The sequence below is a fragment of the Apodemus sylvaticus genome, chromosome 10, assembly GCF_947179515.1.
Source record: "Apodemus sylvaticus chromosome 10, mApoSyl1.1, whole genome shotgun sequence".
NCBI lineage: Eukaryota > Metazoa > Chordata > Mammalia > Rodentia > Muridae > Apodemus > Apodemus sylvaticus.
In genome coordinates this window covers 64,465,957-64,486,751 of record NC_067481.1, presented here as the reverse complement: position 1 = coordinate 64,486,751, position 20,795 = coordinate 64,465,957, and the positions used below count along the sequence as shown (strand labels likewise).

The window sequence follows — 20,795 nt, the reverse complement described above, 5'->3', positions numbered from 1 at the left end:
ACATAAAAGTAACCAGGACAGGATCCTATCACAGTCTCCGCAAATTCATCTGTGCGTTAGCCCTGTTGGATCTGGAAGCACTATTTGGAGTTTCTCACCACCTCCGGGTCTTAAAATCTTCCATATTCCTCTTCAGCATAGATACTTTGAGCCTTGAAGGGAGACGTTGGATGAAAACATCCCATTTAGGGCTGACTGACAAAAACCCTGCCTCTTTGTACATTATCTAGTTGCAGGTCTTTGTGTTAATTACAGTCTACTCCAGGAAGAAGCTTCGCTGTGAGGACTGAGCAGTGCATCAACCTATGGTTTTAGCTGTATGCCATTAGGAGTTGTTTTCCTGTTTTGTTCATTAGCACAATAGCTGTAGATTTCCCCTTAGGGCCCATGACCTATTGAGTCTCAAGTTCTTGGCCTCATTAACCATTTCAAGTATGGGGTCTATCTCGTGGAGCAGACCTTGTAGCCAGTCAGAAGCACCAGTGGGTAGAGCTTGCTTGCAGAGGGTCACTGTTGTAATTCTCAGGATTTGTAGCTGGGTGAGACTATTACTCTTTTCCTCAGGTGGTATCTATTTTATCTTCTAGTTCTATAAACACTAGTCAGTAGCAGTGAAGCTTCTAGCTGAGCATCAACTTCAATTTCCCCATGATCGATGACGTAAGTATATCTTAAGCAATAGGGCCTTACCATCAGGATTTTCTAGATATCGACTCTCTGACACTTATATAGCTGATAAAGATTTTTTTTCCCCATTCTGTAATCTGTCTCTTTTCTTGACTGATGGTGTCCTTTGGTGTAAGAAGCTTTTTATCTTTTAATTAAGTTGTTTTCTTGATGTCCAGTTTTTGAGTACTTTACCTATTTTAGATATTAGCCCTTTGTCAGATGTGTAGTTGGTAGAAATCTTTTCCTATTAGGTAGCCCGCCGCTTTGCTGAATGATGGTGTCCTTTGCCATACAGAAGCTCCTCAGTTTCATGAGGTCCGGCTTATTAATTGTTAATCTCGGGGCCTGTGCTGATGGTGTTCTGTTTCAAAATTCTTTTCCTGTGCTAATGAGTTCAAGGCTATTCCCTCTTTCTATTTCATCGATCAGATTCAGGTCATCTGGTCTTATGTTGAGGTCTTTGATGCATTTGGATTGGGGTTTTGTGCACGGTGACAGGTCCGAGTCTGTTTCTATTCTTGCACGCGATGCTCTTCGGTATGAACTGTTTTTGAAGTGCAGAAGTTTCATACTTTTAGTTCTCACATGTAGGTTATGACCCACTTTGAGTTATTTTTTTATATGGTGGAATATTAGTAAAAGTAAAGGCTCTGATTTGTTTAGCAGGTGTATGCTTCTAGTTGTTTCTCTCTTGGAAAAGCAGTCTGGGATTTTTTTTTTAATACCCTGGTCTAATTCCGACACTCTAAATGGGCTCATTGATCTCGCTTTTGCACTGTCTTGAAAGTTTCATAATAACTTTAATTCTTTTAAATTTTTTAAATTAAACTACAGTTATAGCCAGGTATGGTGGCATATGCCTTTATCCTAGCACTTGGGAGACAGAGACAGGTAGATCTACGTGAGCTCAAGGTCAACTTGTTCACAAGAACAGCACCAGGCCCATCCACAACAGTTACATTCCTTCTCTTCCTTGCCCCTCCAATCTCTTCCATGTCCCTCTTCCTCATTTCCTTACAAGTTCATGGCCTCTTATTCTTTAATTAATACAGCATGCTCAGTCTGTTTAGTGTTGCTTGTATGTATGTTTTCAGGACTGAACACATGGTATTAGAAAACCAATAGGAGGCTGCTGCTAAAACTCATTCCAAAGAGACAAAAGCAATGCCTCTCCTTCCCCTATAGTCCTAGTGGCAAACCGTGGCACGGGTCTGCTGCTCCAGCCCTTTTTCCAGCTGCTACATCCTTTTTGTCTCTTTCTCCTGCAGGGTCCCTTGAGCCAGGGATGGGGTGGCATAGATGGCTGATATATTTCTCCTTGCCTTTCTATCCATCCCCATCTCCAGACTGTGGTGGTTGTTGAGGCCATTGGTATTTCTCCTACTATAAAACAGAAGTGAGGATAATGACAAGAAGCAGGAAATGGAAAAATATTCAAGCACACATGGGCTGCAGTAATAACGTGTTACTGAGAATGCAAATGTGGGGTGCGCTGTAGCTGGTACACTGTTTAGTCAGTGGACAGCACTTGCTTCCCACTGGACACACAGTTGTCTAAGTTCCCAGTACTAGATGTGAATCTCTACCTGTGATTGGCCTTGGGTCCATTCAGAAAGCTGGGTCTGTCTAGTACCTCGTGTCCACTACTGTACTAACTGACACATCTTGTCTGACATCTCTATCCCAAAGCATGCAGGATCCACAACTGAGTGGGACTTTGGACCTTAATTCTCCCCAACAGTCTTAGTAAGGACTTCTGGCACTTCAGGAGTTACTCTCAGGGAGGGGAGACTCTGGACCCAGCCCTGGCTTTATTTCTCCAAGTCAGCAGCCAAAACATAAAGCCTCCTAAGAAATGGGAAATTACCATTCAGGCCTGGAATGCAGCCCACTGTGGCAATAGCCTTTACTGTTTTAGGGCTCCTAGGGCCTCTGTGGCCAACAACTCCTGGCAAGGTTACCTGTTCTTCACACCGATGCTCCCAGTTGACCACCTGTTGGCTTCTGGGTGTGTGCTCTTTAGCATCTACAGGCCTGGGGCTTTGCAGGCTCACCCCTATCACCTGGGTGGGTGTCACGTGTGCCTTACCCAACCGCAAAGCTCCCAAGAATTCCACAGCAGCACCTGGCCTTCACCCCCTTTGTGAACTAATGTTCCATACTGGCTTCTTCAGATGCATTCACATGTCTCTTAAATGAGTCTCTGAATCTGCAAAACACTCAGGGGTAAGCCCTGTGCCGTCTTTATGCAATAAAACCTTTCTATACAGGATGGGCAGAGCAGTGATCTGGTCCTGACCCACCATCCCATAATGAGTAGTGAGACTGTGGAGAGACAGCTGTGGTGAGGCACGTGAAAGTCGGCTGTCATCTGCTTTAAGCCAGCTCAGGTGATCACAGAAATTCACTAAGGAGACACTAAATCAAACATAAGCAAAGTCTAACAGCTGGGCAGACTTTATCCCTTGGTATCTGCCATTCCCTCCACAGAGCATGCAGTAGCATGGACGGGAGGCACGGACTTGGCCTCCACTAACCTCAGGCATGCTTTCAGAGCTGTTGCACTTCCACACCTTGGAGCTCTTCCACGGAACCTCCCCGCCCTTCCCCTTCTCTGGAGAACATGGTGAGGGTGGCTGGGCCCTGTCCTCCCTTGCTGTGCTTCTGCTCGGGCTGGCTCCCTGTGTCAGGTGGCTCTGGGCTGGCACCATGGCTGGATCTGGAGCTGTGCCCTCTATCTACCATACCTGGCTGCTGGGGAGGCCCTGGCTTGGCAAACTGTCTATACCTCTAGCACCTTTTTTTCTTTTTCTGAGACAGGTGCTCTGGTGGACATGTTTCTTTTGGAGTGTTCTGGGGAGGAAAGGCTTTATTTCTTCTCACAAGTCTCAGATCACAATCCATCACTGAGGGATGTCTCTCTCTCTCTCTCTCTCTCTCTCTCTCTCTCTCTCTCTCTCTCTCTCTCTCTCTCTCTCTCTCTCTCTCTCGGTATTTTCGAGACAGGGTTTCTCTGTAGCCCTGGCTGTCCTGAGACTCACTCTGTAGACCAGGCTGGCCTTGAACTCAGAAATCCACCTGCCTCTGCCTCCCAAGTGCTGGGATTAAAGGCGTGTGCCACCACTGCCCGGCTACACACACACAATTAAAAAGATAGATGTATGTATGTCACAGTCCTGTTTTGCCAGTGGGCACTCTTTATGCTGCTCTAAGTCCCTTAATCCTCCAAAGCCTTTCCTACTCCACAGAGGGCTCTGCAAAGCCTCTAAAGCCCCGCACCAGTCTCCAGGCCCCTGCCAACCAGGTCTTCCTCAGGTCTCTGGTGACGCCATCCTCTCGGGCCCTGTGATGGGGAATCATACATTGCTGCCCTCGTCCCTAGTTCCCTCAGGAGTGCCTGCCCCTCTGCTATTGTCCTCCGGCCCCTGGTACTCTGGGGACCTTAGCTGCTCGAAGACCGAGCATCTCCAATGGCTGGTAAGAGCCAGGACTGGCTCCTTGTACTGCCTCAGGCTAAGCAGCTCCCTCTTGTGTGTCCCGAGGAGGGATGTGTGGTTCTGTTCTTCCATTCCTCTGCTTCTGCAGCACTCAGACTGATCCTGTCTGCCCCCACATCCCATAACCTCACAAGCCAGGCTGTGAGAAAGTCTTTGATTGATTGTGTAAAGCTTTCCCCTAATTCCAGCAATCCCAGCATTGAATGGTCTCTGATTACCACGGTATCTCACACTAGACCACTGTGAAGACCCATCTGCGTGCTGGATCTTGGGTTTTCTTTGTATCGAAGGTTGGACTCATGGGGTATCTTTGGTTGCTTCTACATCAATCCAGCTCTCATCGCTGCTTGACTCCTCCCATGGGTTTTAGAGTTTAGGGTTCCAGGAAGAGCTCTGTATCTTTGGTCTAATCTGGGTCCTCTGTACTTTTAGCTGTAAAAAATCAGACCAACCCTCAATTTCTGGCTCTTCTGTCTAATTTACTAAGTGGGAGGGTAGTGCCGGAGCCGGGCAGCCTCCCAGCCTTTCTCCCTGCATCCCCTCTCTTAGACCTGGGGTGTCCCCTGGCTGCCACCTGCCTCAGATCTATCATTACTCCACAGCTGCCGGCTGACACCTCCATCCCCCATGTGCCAAGCCCAGCTTCTGGATCTTTGGTGGTTGTCCTGGTTGGTTGGTTGATTGTTTTTGTCAACCTAACACAAGCTAAAGTTATCTAAGAAGACAGTCTCAGCTGTGGAAATGCCTCCATCAGCTTGCCTAGCCTGTAGTACATTTTCTTGATGTTGGTGGGCCAAGCTCACTGAGGGCAATAGCACCCCTCGCCTCACCTTCCAAGTAGCTGGGACTTCAGATCTTCATTCTAAGTCTGGCTTAGTTAAAAGTTTTTAATGTGTTAAATACGTATAACATTGAAATTCCTCTCATAGCCATTTTACCTGAATAGTTCAGCCTATTCCAGTTTATTCTTTGTAAAACATTTTTACCTAATTACAATCGCCAGCTGAATAGAAATATAAGTGATTTTGCATATTGTATCATCTACTTTTAATAGTTCTAATTTTTTGTAGATTATCCGGGGGCTATTAAAGTTCAGTTACAGATATATGTACATATGCATATACATATACATGTACATATACATATTGCATTAGTAGATGTTTATGCTAGCCAGGTTCCCATCACTATAAAAAATACCCGAGATAAATCAGTTATAAAGAGAAAAGGTTTTTCTTTGTTCAGAGGTTTGATTGATGGCTCCCTTGCCTTGGGACTGTGGTGAAGTATCCTGTGGTCATGGCGGAAGCCATTTGCAAAACCACTTCCCTCATAGCTAGAAAGCTAAAAAGGGGAAGAGAAGGGTCAGGGTTTGATAAACATCTTTGAGGCCTTCAGTGACCCAAAGATCTCCCACAAGGTCCAGCCTCTTAAGTACCACCATGGGAAAGAATCCTTCACCCAAGGCCTCTGGGGGACACTGTAAAAGTACCCTACATTAATTTTAATCATGCCAACTATATCCTTAGGGTGCACAATCTTAGGGGGTTCCCAGAATTCAGTCACTGTCAGAACCGTGAAGTAGGAAGGACCTGGGGCCCCTGACATAGGGTACAACCCAGAGCTAGAATCCTTCCTGTGCCCACTGTATGCCAGGTGCAGTGCAGGGGCTTCCACACCTCTTCCCACCCATGAGGTAGAAGATGCTTGAATTAGTTGGGGTTCTCTAGAGGAACAGACTTGATAGAGTGAATATATATGTGTGTATGTGTGTGTATATATATATATACAAATACACATATACACACACATATATGGGATTTATTAGAGTAGCTTACAGGCTATAGTCCAACAGTGGCTGTCTACTAACAGAAAGCCCAAGAATCCAGTCGTTCAGTTCACAAGGGTAGATGTCTCAGCTGGTCTTCAGCATATGCCGAATCGGTTCTAATGCCAGTGAAGGAGTGGACTTATGAGTGAGAGCAGTCAGGCAGAAGAGAGCAAGTTTCCTTCCGTGTCCTTTCTACAGGCTGCCAGCAGAAGGTGTGACTCAGATTAAAGGTGGGATCTATCCACTTCAAATAATTTAATTAAGAAAAACCCCTCACAGCTGTACCCAGCCGCTTGGGTTTTAGTGTAGTTTTATATATATATAAAATTATTTGGGGCTATTCAAGTTCAGTTACAATAATATATATTGGCCATTAGTAGATGTTTATGTTAGCCAAGTTCCCATCAGTATTAAAAATACCTGAGATAAATCCGTTTATAAAGGCGGTCAAGTTGACAACCAAGAATAACCACCAGTACAAACCTCTAGTTACCACACGTGGATCAGGTGACTTTCCGAGGACGAACAAGGGATTTCCCAGCCACAGCGCAGTCGGCTCAGGAGTCCAAGCTCTCCCAAGCTCCAGAGTAGGAGAGTGCAGTGGTGGCCGCCATTGCTGGCCCCTTGGAACTTCAGTTTCTTTCTCTGCACAGGATCTGTGGGTCACTGTGCTGCTTGGTTTGTGCACCTGTTCCTCTGTGGTGTGTAGCCAGGCCTGCCAGAGAGGACAGACCCAGAGACTGGGCGTGTGGGACCAGACACTTGTGGTGACCTGATATTGTCGCTGCAACCAAGCATGGGACAGTCACTCACTGAGCCGCTGGCTACAATGGATTGGAAATTATCAAAGCAAAGGGAGATTTCCCGTCTCTATGAACAGTTTGTGAAACTTGGTGTTCAGGGACTGACTCTGTTCTTCCTTAGAACCATTGTGCCACTTAGCCTGGGCTATGGCTCCTCCTGCTTGGGAGAAGGCCTGGAGTCTCCCAGTTTCTTCAGCATGCCTCCTAGCAGACAGGGCCGAGAGCTGCAGGAGTGGGAGGGATGTATGCATCCTGGCTGTATCACCGCCAGCACCAGGGTCACCTGTGTGACCAGGTCCCTGGCCTGACCCCTGGTGGTGATCCAAACCCCACTCAGGTAAGCACTCCAGGGACTCAGCCCATCTACCACACATCTGCCCAAGGCTGCATTTTAACTCTGCTAAGCTACTTTATGAGACTAATGGGTTTCCCTGTAGTATCTTTCTGGGAAGATGGCCAGGAGGGCCTGCATGGCTTCACTGAGACCTTGGCCATGAAGTCTTCCCTGTCAGAGTGGCCTCAGGTAGTCAGTCCAGAAAGGACTGTATTCTTTAGTGGCTCATTTGGTTATTTGGACAGGTATCCAAAGAACCACGGTCCCTGTCCTAAAGGATGTCAGAGGCCACCGAGGCAGCCTGCAGGGATACAGATAATGTGGTCATCACCTGGAGAGAGGAGGGGGCGTGTGAAAGTGAAGGAGGTAGAGGAGTGGGAAGCGGGAATGGAATATAGAGGCCATTTTAGGAACTTGCTGTGTCAGGGGAGTGTGTGCGTGTGTGCGTGTGCGTGTGTGTGTGTGTGTGTGTGTGTGTGTGTGTTTGTGTGTCATATGTGCATGTATGTGCTTAAAGGCCTGATGAGGTAGAACCATCTGAAAATCAAGGTTGCCATTGTGAGGCCCGCGGGTGTGGGTGGGACAGGGGCAGGCCATGCAGCCCTGTCTCTACAGGCCCTGCTCTGTTCTGCTCTACGCTCCAAGCCCTTCCTGTGCTAGAGGTCACTTGGAGCCACATGTAGTCTGCTCACGTCCGCCCAAGTCACGTAGGCCACAGCTGGGACGAACCTGCCTGAGGCTTTGCTGCAGGCCCCTGGTGACTCCACAGCCTTTCCCCCAGGAGTCCTCCATGTGAACTAGTGCGTGCTTGCGGCCATCTTCCTCCGGCTTCTGGCTGCTGTTCGTTCTCCAGGTGGGGCTAGAGGCACCTGTGGGAAGCTGCACTGACTAGAATCCATACCTGTCTTGGTCTGTGAGCAGACCAGGGAGACCTAGAAGGACAGCCAGGTGGCACGCTACAGCTGCACACAGGGCCAGTGGTGCATCTGTGAACCCCGGACCCAGGGCCCATCCATCCCTCTCCTGGTTCGCCTGACAGAACCAGACCCAGGCTAGTCAGGCCATACCTGCTGCCAGCTTCACTGGGGTGGTGAAGAAAGGAAGGCTGTTTTCCCTGTATCTAAAGTATTCTAGGAAAGGGAAGGGCTGTTCAGAAGTCCACGGTGGCAGAGGGGAGTGTGGCCTGCTGGATTGCACACTGTTCTGTCAGTGGTAGCTGTTACAAGTTTCCTGCCTGTCAGTCCTGCAGACACCTGTGCTTCCCCTGTGTGCCCAGGGCCATCAGCTGTCCACAGCATCCCCTTTGCTGTGGTGTGGCCATCAAGCTCCTTGTAACTGTCCTCTCTCCCAGACTCTGTTGCCCCTCCCCCTAGCATATCACACATGGTTTGAATGCACCTGTCTCAGCTTTAAATGCGTAGCAGAGGCATTGGGCAGATCCGCTTGTTGCTCTTGTGATTCAGCCACCTTAGAGAGTCACTCAGCCCCGCAGGACTCGGTGGTGGCCAGTAGGACGGACTTCTTGGAGCACTGAGAGCATATTCTATGCATCTCTGGGGGTGTCAAGTCCTGGTCTGAGCTGTGACCTTTCTGTAGTCTAGGGAACAAGTGTGCAGGGACACAGCTCCCAAGTGTCAAATTCCTGGGCACAGAGCTGCCTGGGCTGGTCACTGATACCCTCCTTAGCTCCCGAGTGCTGGGGTCCTAGGCCGGCCCATCCCCCAACTCCATCTGATGCCACAATCTCCTCTCTCACCTCTAGTATGCCTGGGTAGAGAAGCACTTTGGCCCTGACTTTCTGGAGCAAATTGTGTTGACCAGAGACAAGACTGTGGTCTCTGCCGACCTTCTCATAGATGACCGGCCGGACATCACAGGCAAGTGGCCCGTGGCAGGGGCGGGGGGTAACGGGGATGGTGGATAGCACTGGGTGCCTTCTCCATTTTCCCAAGTCCCTCCTCCTGGGGTCTCCTCAGCCCACCTCCCGCCATCATCGGGTATTTATCAGTACCCATCCAGGAGCTTCTTCCTGTTGGAAAGCTCTGTCGGCACAGAGGGGAAAGGGCTCCTGGAAGCCAGAATGTCTGTGCCTTATCCAGATTGAATTTAACCTGTTGGACTTCCTGAGGCACATGAAGACCCAGCTTTGATTTATGTTTAGGCCCTCTTTCCCCCTCAGAGGTAGTTGTGGAAGTTCAGTAATCATAGTATCGTGTCTCTGACTGACAGCGACTTGGGCATTGTATTTGTCTGGTTTTTTGGTTCCAGCTTATGACCCCTTCCAAGACAATAAGCACACCAGTAACTTGGTTCACGTAGCTGACAGAGGGAGGGCCCTAGGCGTGGTGATTTGAGAATCAGTCAGCCCACACGGTCTCCTCCTCCTGGGTGTGTTCTGCCTGGTTTTGCTACACTGGACAAAACCTCCTTGGGGTTCTTATGAGTCGTCTGGACACATGAGTAGGAAAACACAGTTTCTATCCGAAAGCTTGCTGAATACCAGGGGTATCGCCTACCTGCTCCAGTCCTTCCGGTGGACATCCAATCTGTCTATGTGTATGGGGCTAGCTTCTCTCAAACCAGTGTCTTCCAGAGGAGCTGGGAGGTTACAGCCCCAGGGACTCATCCAGTCAGGACAGTGTAGAAGGGGAGAGGTCCAGTAACTGTAGGGTGTGCCAGCTGGGGCTTCCCACTTGAGGTAACACAGGATGGGCATAGAGTTAGCTGGCAAAGCACAGCAGCATGCGATGACAGAGCCCACTCGGCCTCACTCTGTAGACCGCTTCCTGAGTGTTGCCCAGAACACCTTGTGCACACTGCTTTGTTTTTGCCCTCATGCCTTCTGTAGGATCACTCTGGGGACAGAGAACCTGAGTCATGTGAACACAACACCTACTCTGCTTCCCTCCACAGGAGCTGAGCCACACCCCACCTGGGAGCACATCCTCTTTACCTCCTGCCACAACCACCACCTGCAGCTACAGCCCCCTCGCCGCAGGCTGCACTCGTGGGCAGACGACTGGAAGGCCATCTTGGACAGCAAGCGGCACCGCTGAGGGCTGTGCTGTGGCACTCTCGTCTAGCCTGGGGCTCGCAGCTTGTGACTGGACAGCAACAGCCCGCTGAGGGTTGTGCTGCAGTTCCCTGGTACTTCCTGGAGGATGCCCTTGAACACTTTGGTCAAAACAACTTCTGACACACACCCCTTCTTCCCCTAGCACAACAAGGCCTTAACCTGATGTTGGGACGGGGCTCGAACACATGTGTGCCCAGACAGGTTGGTCTGACTTCAGGCAGAGGCCCCACGCCACTGCCTCTCACTGCGTACAGTAGGGGTGTTGTCTCACTGCATACAGTAGGGGTGTTGTCTCACTGCGTACAGTAGGGGTGTTGTCTCACTGCGTACAGTAGGGGTGTTGTCTCACTGCATACAGTAGGGGTGTTGTCTGAGACATGAGAGCACCCTGGTCCAGGATCTGCTAGGTGAGGAGTCCCAGGGACAGATGACAGAGGTCCCCCTGGCAGGCATGTGCCCCTCTAGCTCTGCTGTAGAATCCTGTCCAATTCACCCACTTAGTCTTTCTGTCTTTCCGTGGCCACCAGGCTCTTTTGGAGGCTAGCAGTGACCCTGCCTATGGCCAGTGCTGCGGTCTCTTGCTCTGGTGTCCCTAGATCCCATTAAGGGCCCAGAAAGGAATCAGCAGGCTCAAATATTTGTTGACAACATGAGAAATAAATGCTTCTCACACATAGCCTGTGCTGTGGCCTTCTCTAGAACCTGCCCCAGGATCCTCTAAGTGCCGTCTGCTTGTGATGTAAGCATATGGGAGTCCCACACACTGACGAGCAGGACAGAGGAGGGGACAGAGGAGGGCATAGCTCCCCCATGTACCTCACATGGCACCATGTGGGGACAAGGGCAAGATGGCCTGGTGGTGGCATTGCTAGCAGCCCGATGGCTTCTTTTGCTCCCGTTCGTCTGAGCGCCTTCCCGCTAGCGCCTTCCCTAACACTGTCCATTTTCTCCTCACCTCACTGGTAGGCAGGCCCAGGGCCCCGTCCCTACTCTTCTCCCAAGGCCAAGTTCCCTCAAGACCTAGAACTGCTGTCACAGCTGCTGCATTTGTTCCCTGTGAATGGAACCTTTGGGTGGTGACGCCCAACTGGCCACCTCCCAGCTGTCCTCTTAATAATTCAGAAAACAGTGCCTTTGAAGGCCAGTTGCATTCTCAAAACACTGGCATGAGATGGGCACAGTGACACAGGCCTGTTTCCCAGCACTTAGGTTGAGGCAGGAGTATTACTGCGAGTTACATGGTCAGTCTAGATTAATTACATAGCAAAACCCTGTGTAAAAACATTTAAAGCCCACACCCGGTTTGTTTCCGGGCTTTCACGCTGAGCCTCCATGCTCTGCCCTTCGGTGCCCGGGGACTGGGCTAGGTAGAGAAAAGGACAAGGGAGAGAGCCGGGTTTCAGAGCTGGCCAGGGATTCCATTTCCCATCTCTTAGTCCCAACCGCTCAGCTTGTCACCCAGGCTAGGCAGGGAGGTCTAAGGCATCCAGTCTCCAACCAGACCCGAGAAGGATGCCCAGGAGCCCACTGCCTGTCCTGGGCTCCCCTTGGCTTGGCCATACATAGCTTTCCACAGTCCTACACCATTGTTGCCCCTTGGACTGGTTGGGGGCCCTGCCAGCATCTTACTGCAAACATGTGACAGTGGTATCACTTGATTCTGGAACTCTGGCATAAGCAGGGCAGGGTCGGGTAATGCCCTGCCCTGGGTCGGCTGGAAGAAAGCCAGTCCCTAGAGAGTGGGCTTCACTCCTGCTCCAGACAGCCTTGGCTATCTTGACACACAAATCACTGCTAAGCCGCAATCTGTCCTCTCTTGTTCATCCCCAAGATTACACATTAATACGGACATTATAAAATTATAAAATAGTTTCAAGCTTAAAGGCCTACAGTCTTACCAGTTCAAATGCTTTTAAAAAATTTCAAAGTCTCTTTTAAAATCCAAAGTCTCAACTGTGGAATCCTATAAAAAATTAAGTTAAATATGTATATTTTGTTAAGAGGGAAGAATCAGGACATAGTCACAATCTGAACAAAGTGAAACAAAACTCCAACTTTAAAATTTCAGTGTCCAAGACCCAGTCTTCTGTGTTCCTTCAAAGGCTTGGGTCGCTTTTGCAGCTCCACCCTCTGCAGCATCAGCTTGTTCTAGGCTCCAACTGGGTCCGCATCACTGCTGCTGCTGTTCTTGGCGGTCCTCGCATGGTACTGACATCTCCAGAGTGCTGGGCTCTCCTGCTGCAACTGGGCTGCGCTTTTACCAGTAGCCCCTTCTGACTCTCCTCACCTTTGTCCACGGCCTTTCAATCCAGGGGCTTCCACTGCTGCTCCAGCTGCCCCTTCATAGCGACCTCTCAAGTGCCAGGCTCCAGTTGCTCTCCACGACCCCTCCATGCCTTCAAAGCCAGGAGCACCTGGGAGACTCTTACCCGTGACCAAGTTTAGCTGCCAGCGTGAGGTACGACCTGGGCCACCTCTGGAACACAGCACCTGTGTGCTGACTCTGAGGAAACCCTTCCCAGAAGAGTCCACCTCAGTGATGTGGGTCTTTGCTAAATCACTGCTAATTTATCTCTAGCTGACCAGGATCTACTGTCTCAGCAAAGCAAAGGTTTCACTTTAGTGCTTCTGGTCTCATGTCAATCACAGCCGATTCTTCCGCTCCAGCTGACCAGATACCACAGATTCATCACACAAAAGGCCCCGCGGAGTCTTTGCTTTCCTCTGAAACGGCACAAGCCACCATACCCTACACTACTGGTAACAAATTGTCTTAGGGTTTCTGCTGCTGTGCTGAAACACGATGACTAAAGCAAGTTGGGGAGAAAAGGGTTTATTTGTCTCATACTTCTGCATCCATGTCCATCACTGAAGGAAGTCAGAACAGGAACACAACAGGGCAGGAACCTGGAGGCAGGAGCTGATGCAGAGACCACGGAGAGATAGCTTGCTCCCCTTGGCTCAGCCTGCTTTCGTATAGAACCCAGGACCACCATTGCAGGGATGGCTCCGCCCACCATGGGCTGGGCCCTCCCCCACTGATCACTAATTAAAAAAACGCCCTACAGATAGATCTTATGTGGCCTTTTTCTGAATCGAGTTTCCCTCCTTTTACATCACTCTAGCTTGTGTCAAGCTGACATAAAACGAGTCACCGTCTCTGCTGAGGTTTGTAGCGCTCTCTGGGTTTCTCCCTTCTGCCTCCTGCTCAGGGAACGTCTGGTCTTCTGGGCCCTTCGTGAAGTGGCCTAGCACCGGCTCTCTACTAGTCCTGTTTGTACCAGGGTTGTTGAGAGCTGCATTTGACCAACCCCATGGGGATCCAGGAGGCCCTTGTCATCAGTCAGGGACACTCATAAAAGGCACCCACAGGCAAGCTCTGCTGCCCTTCCGGCAAATGGTGCTCCCTGCCTAGGGGCCTCCACCAGGTCCGAGGAGGCCCCAGCTTCTTGTCTGTCCTCACAGAGCCATGGTGAGAGTTATGTGCTGGATCCTTCTGGAGGTGCCCCAGGAGTCTGAAAGCCGTCCACGAAACACAGGCATTAATGGCTGTGTTTATCTGCTGGGGTTCTGTACCCCGGGAGCACAAGGCGGTCACTGCCTCAGTGCGGTCGAGGAGGGACTGCAGGTTAGATTCCTGAGTGTGGCTCGTCAGACAAGCAACCATCAGGCACCCATGGCTGAGGACTGGCAGGGAAGTGGAAGCACCCACTCTCTTTCTCTGCCCAATGTTGATCCCTCTTTTAAAAAATGACTCTACCGGATAAAAACACATGGAAACCACATATAAGCAGCCTCCCCGGTGAAGTATCTGCGGTTTGAAAACTCCTTGGTTAGATCTGCTACAGCTGCCTGGGATGTACAGACTGGGATTCACAGAAGGTCAGTAACAACCAGGCTCCTCACCACGTAATGAATGGCTGCAAACTCCACTGCTAGGCAAATTCTAGCGGTTCTCAACCAGTGGGTCATGACCCCAGGCAACATATCCACTATTTACACGATGATCCATAACAGTAGTGAAATTAAAGTTATGAAGCAGCAGCGACATAATTTTATGGTGTGGGGAGGGGGTCACCATAGCATGAGGAACTGTATTAAAGTGTCACAGCATTAGGAAGGCTGAGAGCCACTGAGTGACGCATCTGACAGAGGAACTATAGTTCATAAACATGGCCACATGATGGCGCCAGAGGACTGGCTCCAGGGCCTTGGAGCCCTTTGTGCCTCCCTGGAGCCTGGAGCCATCCCTGGGAAGTCTCAGCTTGTTGTAACCAAGCACCAGCATTTCTCTCTGACCTGTGCACCTTCTGGACAGGGTCTTGGGACCTCAGGCACTGTCATCTGAGCGTTGGGATATGAATCACATCAGCTGATACTCCCACTGAGAAGAGCCTAGCAAGCTGGGGTGTGTCAGACTAAGTAGAGTGCAGTTCTTGCCCGCACAGGCTCCACCTCCAGCCTCTGTTTTCTTTCCCACTGACCCCAGGCCTATCCTGTCCTCAGGCCCCGCCAGTGGTCGTCCTCCAGAGTCCCTACCCTATGACCATGTACAGCCCTGACTCCACAGGACTCCAGGGGAAGAGGCAAGGACAAGAGAGTCTAGGGAAGCGGGCTGAAGGCCCCAGTGCTTCCTGAGCCTGTGCTGTGTGCTGTGAGATCATAAATTCCCCCAAGTGACTATGAAGCAAGGATAACATAAAAAGAGGAAAGGTTTATTTTTGGTTTATTAGGGACTAAGACCGAAGGTTTTAGCCCATGGTCTGTCGATCCTTTTGCTGCTGGGTCTGGTGGGATTACGCCGTGGAGCCAGAGTGTTCACTCTGAGCCTTAGGTGTGAGGACAGGTGAAGAGGAGGGATGAAGGCCCCTTTGAGTACTCCTCCCAATGACCTAACATCCTTCCACTAGGCCCTGTGCCCTACAGGTTAGCAACCCCTCTCCCCATATTACCAGCAGGACCACATCTTTAACACATGGTCTTTGTGGGGAGGGGCACTTTTACCATAAAAGCCAAGGCCCACACGGACGGACTGAGCAGAGCTTCCCCATTGCCAAGCACACACACAGCCAAGCAGAGAACACAAGAATGGTGTGTCATTTTTTTTTTTGTTGCCGTCCGTTGTTTTTGATTTTCAGACAGGCTTTCACTATGTAGCCCTGGATGCCCTGGGATTCGCCCTGTAGACCAGGCTGGGCTTGACCTCAGAGATCTGCCTGCTTTGAGCACAGCATCCAGCACAAAGTCTGTTCTGTGGGGTAGGAAGAAGGTGGGGTACGCTTCTTGAAGAAGCAGGCAGTGGCCCAGAGGCTGGTGACATCCAGGGACAATGACAGTTTGAGCACAGAGTCTGAGGTACTGTTGGTGGGATGCTGGCTGGTCTACGAATGGAGGCAGCAGGAGCAGTGTGACACTGTGGTGTGAACCATAGCACATTGAAGCCTGGGTGATTCACGGTGCATCGCACATGCCCGCATGCAGGTGGGGACCCTGGGAGGGAGATGGGTAAGTCACGATGCATCGCACACGCCCGCATGCACGTGGGGATCCTGGGAGGGAGATGTGGTCATCTAGGCACCACTGAGTTCACCGCTGTGGGAAAGAACGATTAGACATCGCAGGAAGGGAAGAACCAAAACAGAAATGGAGTGGGAAAACTTTCAGGAGCAAGAATCAGCCCCACTTACAGGGTCCCGTCTCTGCCTTCCTAATAGGTTTAAATTCTCCAGACCCTCCTCCCCTGCCCCTTTACCTCCTGTTAGGAGCACTGCCTGCAACAAGCACTTCTTAACAAACACGTGGTAACAACAAAACACATTAAAACCAAACAAGTGACTTAAGATAGATAGTGACTTAAGGCTTTTCTTTGGGAAACCCTTGCAGAGGGGAGATGCCCACGAGCATCAAAACCTGGCATCCGGTTAGGGCAGAAGTGGGTGGGTGGGGAGGAAGGTCATGGACTTTTTTGACCTGCAATAGGCCATTGCTGGGGTGACTGGTAAAATAAAGAACAGTAGATGATTGATAAATGCCTTTGGGGGAGAGTGGATATGATCAAAATATATCATATCTCAGAGAATTAATAACATTCTATTTTAAAATAGATTCCCATCTCTTCTGGCTACTGTCTGGTCTGCAGGGGTGGGGTTGGGAAACAGGCAAGCAAGTTTTTGAGGACTAATTATGGTGGTTAAAGGAAATAAATTACCACTCTTTAGCCAAAATGGGAGAGGATTTTAAAAAATGGCTCAGTCTCGGCTGTCAACCACAGTGGATGGCAGGCATCTGGCTCCAAAGCAAGGGAAGTGGACACAGGACAGGGAGTTCATTTAACCAAAGCAAGAATTCAGAACAGGTATAATCGCACCCTCTGAGGGATGCGCAGAACAGCATCCTCAATAGATGGAGTCTCACAGTGGAGACTGGGACAATTAAAACCTGATCGCTGAAAGGCCTCAGGAAATGGGCTGAGCAGCAGCAGGAATACTTCTGAAGAGATGAACAGTGGGGCCTGAGCCGGAGACTTCTAGAATGCGGCACAAGGAGAGCGTGGGAAGAGGAGGAGATTCAGAGGAACGTGTCCTAAAGAGCACAGAGCTGACCATGATGGTGCCTGAGCCAGGGTCGCTGCATGAATAAAGATTTTATGCCGGACAGATATGTTGAATGTTTACAATCTGAGGGCAAAATGATTCTAAGCATTTCCAGCACCACCACCACCACCACCACCCGACCCACCCCATCCCCACCCCCCTCCCCCAACCTCCCACCCCACCCCCCACCAAGAAGGAAAATAAGATACTTATCTTCAAAATCCAAAGGAAAATAATTTCAGACTCAACCTCTAAATGGAGCCAAATATGAGGGGGGAATCCTGGAGAGGGCTGGAGAGATGGCTCAGCCTTTTGTTTGTTTTTTGAGACAGGGTTTCTCTGTGTAACCTTGGCTGTCCTGGAACCTCCTGTATAGATCAAGCTAGCCTGAACTCACAGAAATCTACCTACCTCTGCCTCCAGACTGTGTCTAAAGGTGTGTGACACCACCACCCAGCAAAATGGCTTAGCTTTTAAGAGCATGAACTGTTCTTCCTGGGGACCTGGGTTCGATTCTTAACACCATGTAGATGGCCTACAACATCCTGTAACCAGCTCCAGAAGCATATCAATCCTGTGGCCTCTGTGGGTACCTGAACCCATGTGAACATACCTATACACACACACACACACACACACACACACACACACAAAGTAATACAAGAAAAGTGAATCTTTAGAAATACAGGAGAACAGAGTCACGTGACTTTGTCAGTTCCTTTTTTCCATTTTTAATATTTTATGTATGTGTTTTGTCTGCATGTGTGTACCACATGTGAGCCTGGTGCCCACAGAGGCTAGAAGGAGGCATTAGATTCCCTGGGATTAGATTTATATATGGTTGTGAGCTGCCTTATGGATACTAAGAATTGAATCTAGGTTCTACGAAGAGCAAACAGCGTGTGCTCTTAACCACTGAGCCATCTCTTCAGCTCCTGATAAGGTTACCTTTTGAATGAGTTACCAACTTATGAACTCTAGCAAGAAGGAAAAGAAGCTGTTAGATGCCCCACCCACTTCATGAATTCAGTCATCATAGGTAAGATAAGGTATATATGGGTTTTCCTGCTCCTAGGGACCCTAATTTGCTATTTTGCATAGCCTCCAAGTGGTTATACCGTCTATGTATTGAGCCCTGAATGCCAGAGGCTGACATATGAGGGGACCAGAAGCATCCATTAGGCCTGAATGATCAATCATGGCACTCCCTGTGAGTGCCTGGCTTCAGTTCTGGCCCAGGTCGCAGATGGAGGAGACCTTGCCGTATACTGACCATTCAGTGGGCCATTTGTGATGTCATGGGCTCCTTTCCCTCTAATTACGATTCGACACCTTTACACTGTGCATTTGTGCAGTTGTCTGCTCTATAGATGCTTGCTGGTCACCCCACAGACAGGCCGGGCCCCAGGATCCCTGTGTGTGGCTCCAGCCCCACACCACACTGGCCGCCTCTGCTGAGTTGGGCTCTGGATTGGATGGGGGCCAGCACCACGCACGGTTCCTGCTGCTGGGGGAGGGGCGCGTGTGACATCCATCGACCAGGTTATGGGCTTTGTTCCTGTTCAGTGCCAACAGGGAGCCAGGGTATCAGTGGGCTGGACTGGGGCTTCCCTGAGCAGGGCTGTGACCTCAGTTCCCATCACCCACTCAGCCTGTTTCCTGACACTCTGATGTCAGGTTCCACCCGCTTTGGCTTCCAGCCCATCTGCTGTCAGCGGTTGCTGGAGCTTGGGTCAGCTTCCCGCTGAGCCACTGTCCCCAGGGTCTCGGCTGAGGCAGATACAACCTCGTGTGCGCAAAGCCTTTCATCGCTGCCAAGTCCTCATCTCTGCTCCCTGCCTAGCCCAGCTTCTCCAGCCTCACCAGCTACTCACCACCTCCTTGGAGCGTGGATGCCACCATAAAGCCTCTGCTCTGTGCTTCCCTCCTCCAGAGGCTGAGCTGGGTACAGGCTGCCCTTGACCAGTGTCTGGACACCAAATCTCTCTTAAACGGCATCCTCTGCCTAGACTTAGACCTCTCCACCCCCAGCTTCTGGACCACCACTTGCAACCTTCCTTCATTTTGGGGGGAAATGCTATGTCCCTAACCCCTAAGATCCCAAAGGAGCAGAGATGGAGAGGAAGAAGAGAGATGGACAGATATTTAAATAGGACACAAGAGAAAGGGGGAATTTGCAGGGCAGGGGAGGTGATAAGGAAGGGCAGAGTCCAGGAAGCTGAAGACCACGGAGGGACTAAGACATGGCCCACGTAGCCCTGTGCAGAAGAGTGGGCCAGTGGGAAAGGGTAGGCGCGTGGTGATGGCACCTCTAGCTTCCTGTGACAGCGACGGCCCCACCTTCCCAAGAACTATAAACATCCTGAAGGCATCGCCCATAGCCTCCTGTAGCCACACAGAGATATCCTTGTGATAGCGCAGGGCAGTGTTTAAACAGCGATAGCCACCGGCAGCTGCTCTCACACGGAGGAGACCCACAGCCACAGAGAAACAGGAGCCTGCAGCCATGATTAGCCCTGGATTCTTGAGAAAAGCTTCTTGAGGAGGAAGGAGGGCTCTTAAAAGGGGCGAGGCAGGTGGACTGAGAGCTCAGGGCTTGGGGCTCTCCTGGGCGACATGGCACCGGAAGCATGGCGGGCTCCAGAGGCATGGCGGGCTTCTGGAAAAGGCAGGCACAGCCTTTCCTGGGGCTTCTGACCATCCATTCAGACCCGCAGCCTGCCTGTTAGTCCCTGTTGCCCTCCTTGCAGGGTTACCTCTCTCTGAGGCCGCAGGAAGTAGCTGGTGGCTCTGTCTGGCCATTAATTCACCCATTTTGTCTTTCCCCAGGCTCTGAACCCCATGCTGAATATTCAGACTGGCAGCCTGATTTCCCCCTGCCTGCGTTTGAGTGGTTCTATTTATAAAGCCCCAAGGATAGCTGACGAAAACGGTGAAGAAGAAACAAATTTTTCAGAGTTTAAAGGCACTATGCCAGCTGTTTGTTTGGAAAATAGGATGACGTCTATTCTCAGTTCCTGCCTTTCCTCCCCGCCCCCACGCCCACTGGGGAAGTCAGATTAGGCTCTACTCACCCTGAGAGCTGGACCACACAGCGTGTCCTTCTGTACCCACGAGTCCAGAAACATTGTTTCTCCTTTGCTGACCTTGGATGTTGAAGGATGTTCACCCGGCAGTGCCCTGCTGATCCTTCCTGGGTTCTCCTCTTCATCCGTCTCCATCCCTTTGGTTAAGGCACCATGTCCTAGTGTTCTAGTGCTGTAAAGTGACATCGTGACCTCTGTAACTCTTATAAAGGAAAACATTTCACCGGGGCTAGCTTAGATGCAGAGGTTGAGTCCGTTATCGGCACAGCAGGGAGCACGGCGGCATGGGGGCACAGCGGCATGGGAGCACGGCGGCATGGGAGCGCGGCGGCATGCGGGCAGACATGGTGCCATAGAAGTAGCTGAGAGCTCTACAGCCAGATTCCAGGCCACAGGAAGAGACCGAGCCACTCACTGGGCCTGGCTTGAAACCTTAAAACCACACTTCCTCCAACAAGACCCCATCTCCTAATCCTTCTCAAGTGCTGCTACTCCCTAATGCTCAAATACATGAACCTACTGGGGCTTTTCTTATTCACTACCCCTCAATAAAGCTCTACTTTTTCCTGGAGGAGAGTCCTGCTAGGCCCTTTGCTGTGAGTTATGGAAGCCTTGGGAATGGGAACCTGCAGCTCAGGTGCCATGCGATGCTGTGTAAAGCCTTCTGCTCAGCCGGGCGGTGGTGGCGCACGCCTGTAATCCCAGCACTCTGGGAGGCAGAGGCAGGTGGATTTCTGAGTTGGAGGCCAGCCTGGTTTACAGAGTGAGTTCCAGGACAGCCAGGGCTACACAGAGAAATCCTGTCTTGAAAAAACCAAATCCAAAGAAAAAAAAGAAAAGAAAAAAGAAAAAAGAAAAGCCTTCTGTTCATGTCTGGGAAAGGGTTATTGACCTCCTGGTCATTTTCTA

General features: G+C 50.5%; 1 protein-coding gene across 1 annotated transcript in view; it reads left to right on the top strand.

The window, feature by feature from the left end:
- Nt5m (5',3'-nucleotidase, mitochondrial) overlaps positions 1 to 10,883 on the top strand; it is a 31,498-nt gene extending 20,615 nt beyond the window's left edge. Inside the window, exons 4-5 of the mRNA XM_052194420.1 lie at positions 8,894 to 9,008; positions 10,045 to 10,883. Of these exons, the coding sequence (XP_052050380.1) occupies positions 8,894 to 9,008; positions 10,045 to 10,187 (258 nt within the window). The 3' untranslated portion in view covers positions 10,188 to 10,883. The remainder of the gene's footprint in view (positions 1 to 8,893; positions 9,009 to 10,044) is intronic.
- Positions 10,884 to 20,795: the final 9,912 nt, after the last annotated feature.